General features: G+C 45.7%; 1 protein-coding gene across 1 annotated transcript; it reads right to left on the bottom strand.

Moving 5' to 3' along the window:
- Positions 1 to 318: 318 nt before the first annotated feature.
- LOC120643854 (alcohol dehydrogenase-like 2) lies at positions 319 to 4,843 on the bottom strand. Its single transcript, XM_039920341.1, has 10 exons — positions 4,652 to 4,843; positions 4,408 to 4,544; positions 4,251 to 4,294; positions 2,764 to 3,089; positions 2,527 to 2,609; positions 2,365 to 2,440; positions 2,209 to 2,273; positions 1,072 to 1,167; positions 817 to 978; positions 319 to 723 (listed from the first exon to the last, which is right to left on the bottom strand). Exons 1-10 carry the CDS (start codon positions 4,686 to 4,688, stop codon positions 607 to 609), a joined length of 1,143 nt encoding a protein of 380 aa, XP_039776275.1. The 5' UTR covers positions 4,689 to 4,843; the 3' UTR covers positions 319 to 606.
- Between the last annotated feature and the right edge of the window lie 566 nt (positions 4,844 to 5,409).

Here is a 5,409-nt window from a genome sequence, read left to right as displayed (position 1 = left end):
ACCATCGGGCTCCTGTAGGTCGAACCCGTATGTGGGTTCCCTACACAAGTCAAGCCCAATGGGCCCTTAGCCTAGCAGGGCAACATTGTTTTTCCATATTTTGAGCAAGAAAATTTTACGCATACAGGATGCTGGTGGAATCTGAGCATAGTTCAATCTTTGTAAGCAATGCTGGAGGATACCCATATATCGTGTTGGCTTGGTAGAAAGTCAACACGACATATGGGTATGGTGGTGGCGTGGCAGAGGAGCAGATCTAACTGATTGGTGAAAGCATTGCAGATATAGATATTGATGGTGACTATGTGATGTTAAAAATAAAAACCAATCTCATTTTTTCCATGGTTTTTTTTGGCTATATGAAATAGCATAAATGCAAAATGTTTAGAACAAATGCACATGGATACACCACATAATACACAAACAGGGCGTTACCCAATTGCAGCTCTTGAGCTCGCCACTACTTTTTCCCCCTTAAAAATGACAATGACATAATACGCGGCCTCGAGAACAGCACATCAGTAGGGCATGCAAATTGAAACATACTCTACTGTTTTTATTCAGAAATATATTGCAAACTCGATCAGCGGCCGCCGTCGCATCACTTCACTTGTCCATCCATATGATGCACCTGAGGCTCTTCCCCTGCAGGAGCAGGTCGAAGGCCTTGTTGATCTCCTGCAGGCCGACTTCATGTGTGACCAGGCCGTCCAGCTCCAACTCCTGCACGGATATTTGAACAAAGAATCACATCAGTCGTCAGTGCATGCTCCCAAATGGCAACACTAGCAGAACTGTTCATGCATTTTCTGCAACCTTGTTCATGCATTTCTGGGCGAGGATCGGGACGTCGGTCTTGGGTTTCAGCCCGCCGAAGTAGCAGCCCATGACGCACTTGCCGGACAGGAGGTCGAGGGACGGCAGCGAGACTGGCCCGTTGTGCTTCTCCACGCCCAGGATGACCGTCTTGCCCTTGCCCTGACGCCACGAATACGAATGATGCGTTCTTATTTGTTGGAAAATGGAGGATGCATCTGGAGAGATCGATCAATGGGATGAGAATGTTGTTACCGGCTTGGTGCTTGTGAAGGCATCAGTCATCACCGACGACACGCCGATGCACTCGAAGCTGTAGTCGGCGCCACCGCCTGTCAGCTTCGCTATCTCCTGTAGTATTTAACCACAGGGAACACGAAGTGAGGAATGTAGGGGTGGTAAAGGGCCCAAGATTTTGAACTAGAAAATCTAAGAGCCGGGCTCTAATCTTATATAATTTTGAACTAAATAATTTAAGGATCTTGTTGGACTGTGAAGAAGCTACTAGGGACATGGCCCATTACCACCCCTAGTCAAGAGGTAACAATCTGTTCTTTTTATATTTTTTGTTAGATAATTGAATGGAACTACTACTTAAAGCCTTTCTTCTTCGAAGCAACTAACAAGCTGGTCCGCGCAAATAGCACGTGTAGCTAATCCAATCTTTATGTTTTTTCTAGACGATGTTCATTATAATTATTTTTCTGGATGGGCCCAACAAATGGGTCATTTATTTCTTTACACCAATTATACTTGGTGAAATACGTTTAGCACATGAGTTTAGGAGAAAATGGAATATGTTATATATATAAATACTTTTATATTTTCATGACGCCTCATGCTTATATTACATTGAAATACTTTGGTATGAATATTTTTATTATTTTTTACGGACGATGCATTTTTTACTTGATAGTTTTGGTTATTTTAAATTCTAAATTTAGCTATTTTGTAACCCCATTCTATATGAACTCTTTGGTTAATTTTCTTATTTTTCTAATTCTAAATTTAACTTCTATTTACTAAGCGTATTCGACTTGTACTTTTTGGCCATGTATTTTTTTAATTTTTTAATATCAAAATTTTCTATTTATTAATCATATTTGATATGATTGATAAATAGCTAAACCCTATTTACTAATCGTATCGGTATGGACTCTTTTGTGATAGTATATTTTTTATTTTTGAATTCTGAAATTAACTATTTAGTAATTGTATTTTATATGAACTCTCGAGTTAGTTTAGACCGTTAGATCTCTATAAAAACTAACGATGTAAATTCCTCTTTTTTAGATTAATGAGAAAATTCCTAGATTATTTCAGCGAATGTGGTAGCTTTTTAATACTTCTTTATTAATATAATAGTTTTTAAGCATCTCAAACAATAAATACCTCAGTGACTGAACTGTTGCCCAGCTGCGACGGATTGATGAAATGCGTCACGCCAAACGATTTCCCTGTGAGATACAGAAAATATTTTTCTTCAGGTTGCAGATAAAAGAATTCTACACCGTGCTATATAAAATACAGCAAATGGAAAGGACTTGCCAACTTCCTCTTTGGCAGGGTTCATGTCAACGCCGATAATCATGGATGCTCCACACATTTTCGCACCTTGCGCCACCTGTACATACACAATGATTAACTTTGCCAATCAGCTCACGGCCATGATTAGGAGCTGAAAGGGAAACATCAACGATACGGGCTTACCGCTAACCCAACAGACCCCAGCCCAAAGATGGCTACCGATGAGCCTGGTTCCACCTTGGCCACCTTCCATGCAGCTCCTACCCCTGCATCAGTTTCAGTGTCAATGGACTCCCTCTCGCTCACAAACTCCAGCATACATCTACGACAGGTAGAGTTTATGTATATGTGTTTATAAGGTGAGTGTACGTGCGTTGTGAGTGTCTGAGCTGTAATATGTAACTAAGAAAGGTTCATCACCGGTGCTGGCTCCGCAACCGAGGAGGCAGGCGATCTTGGGCGGCACAGCGGGGTCGATTTTGACGGCCTGGGTGACATCCACGACGGTGTACTCGCTGAAGCTGGACACGGACACCAGATCGTGCAGGGGGTTTCCCTGGGCATCCCAGAATCGGGTGGTGCCGTCGCGCCGCATCCAGGGGCCAAAGATGAACGGCACTGTGGTGCAGAGGTTGTTGTGCTCGGACGCACAGCCCAGGCAGGTGTCGCATTGCCCCATGAACGTCGGCACCACCGCGTCGCCAGCGGCGATGCCCTCCACATACTCCCCCACGCTCTCCACCACCCTGCATGAGGTTCAGCCCAATTCGTGTCGCGTCGACCCCACACAAAAATTTCAGTGGCGAATGGCAATTTCCGATCCGGATTCAGTTGTTTGAACGTGCAACGAATTTATTTTTAAATAAAATTTTGATAGAACTTGATGGAAATTCGGGCATCTATCACTTTTGTAGTGTACGGTGGGGAGAATTTGGAAGATATGGTGAGAAACTAAGGAGATAGACAGTGAAATCATATTGCTTCAATATTTGATAACTATATCATACACAGTGAGAGAGTCACAAAAGATCCATAATTAAAGTTTACTAGCAGAGTGCACGTGTGGCACACACGTGTTATAAAAAAAATAGTAAACAATAATTTTATATTTGTAGAGCGTTTTCAGAAATTCTAAATTGACATAAGTTGCTATTAAATACACTAAGCACAGATTTCAGTTCCAGAGTTGTGAAAAAGATAGAAAGAATATCATGACATTTTATCTCAACATATATGTTTTTATACCTAGAGGAGTATGTGGATTTGTATGGGCCATAATCATGGCATAAAAAATCAACTTTGATCAAATTTATGGAACAATTTGGTTTCGTTTCGGTACTCATCGAAACGGGCATGAAATTCGCCCGTTTCAACCCGGATCCCATAGCCCTGGCCCGACGCCCCCGTGGAACGAGAAAAATAAGGAGAAATTCACATGGACGTACCAAGCCCGTCGAAGGCCATGTGCGAGGTGAGCGACCGCACAGGGCCCCCAAAACCGCCTCGCCGGTCGTCCGTCCGCGCCGCGCCGCTGCATCGCCATCTGCCGTCAAGTTAGTGGTGGAGCAGAATCCTCCTCTCTCATGGCGTCTGCTGGCGCTCGTCAGCTAGAGGAAGAAGATGATGTTTCATTTTGGGCCGCTAGTTGGCAATCTAGTTGAAACGGCCCATGTAATTTTTTGGCCCAGCGTAGATCCGCAGAACTGAATGAAGTCCTGACCTGCTTTGTCTGTCGAGCGCCCCTCGTGGCTGTGGCTCTGTCATGCAGCAGTTCAGGTGCGCACTCGCCCAGGACGCTGCACGCCGCCGCCGCCCACCTCCACAGCGCGCCGTCGCCGCCGTATGAGGGCCTCCATTTGCATTTCGCTCACGGGCCTCCAATTTCTGGAGACGGCCCTGGGACGTACCCGTAGGCTTCGTGGCCTAAGATTCTTGGAAAAGCTGTCGCAAACTGTGAAGGATAAAGGAGACGAGAACAATCAGAAGAACTGGATATATAGTTCAGCGTACGCCTGGATTGAAGTTCTGACTGGAGAGCTTCGTGTCTGCCATTAGTATACTCGCCTCGGTGCGCCAGAAGGTGATGTCGGTGTGGCAGAGCGAGGTGCAGATGATCTTGACGCGGACCTCGTACGCTTTCGGGGGATCGACGACGATCTCCTCGATGGTGAGCGGCTCGCCGGGACCTCTGCACACCGCCGCTGCTTGTTGCCGTCAATGGTTAGAGTCTTAGAGATCAGATTGCATCCATGGCGACTTGGCGAGCGGGACGAATTCGAAGCTGCTGCAGCGGAAGAACAGCTGGTACCTTTGCAACGGATAGGCTTGGGGCTCTGGTCCTCCATGGCAAGCTCGAGACGAGACCCCGGAGACGGCGAGGGCGGCGGCGGTTCGCTGAAGAGAGATCTGACGACCAATGGAGTCACAACCAGCGAGTTCGAAAGAACGTAACGGCCATTATTATACACGCTCGCACAGCAAAAAGGAAAAAAAAAGAAGAAAAATTATTATACCAGTGAGAGGCGTGCTTGGGAAAACTAAGGACTAATAGTGATAAGGAGCATGTGCCGCTTGTCGAACGCATGTTAGACTACAAAGAGCTCGAGGAGTTGAAGTCAAACGAGCAGCGACAGTGTATTATTATCTGCAATAATACCATGTAATATTGTAATGTACTTGTGTGCCGTGCTGATTATGCTCGAATCAGACACACGGCCGGAACAACGGCCGTGCTGATTCAAGCGCTTTCGGTTTGAAAATTTTTGGACAAAGTGTGAAGGATTTCTTGATACTGTTGCGCAGACTTGGAACGCACCACTTCCCTGGGCACATGTTGATGCTTTCCGCACGTTGGATTTCAAGCTAAGAGCCACGGCAAAGGCACTCACAAGCTGGAGCGCCAAGCACATTGGATCGGTACGTTTGCAGCTTGCCATAGCCAAGGAAACTGTACTCCGTTTCGATTGTGCCCAGGACACGAGGATTCTTGCCCCACATGAGCTCGCACTCAGGCGTAAAGCTAAACTCTGTTCGTTTGGACTGGCCTCTCTTCAGCGAACAATCTGC

This window comes from Panicum virgatum, chromosome 8K, assembly GCF_016808335.1.
Source record: "Panicum virgatum strain AP13 chromosome 8K, P.virgatum_v5, whole genome shotgun sequence".
Taxonomy (NCBI): domain Eukaryota; kingdom Viridiplantae; phylum Streptophyta; class Magnoliopsida; order Poales; family Poaceae; genus Panicum; species Panicum virgatum.
The sequence above is the reverse complement of the archived record's forward strand: the minus strand, read 5'-3'. Positions and strand labels throughout refer to the sequence as shown.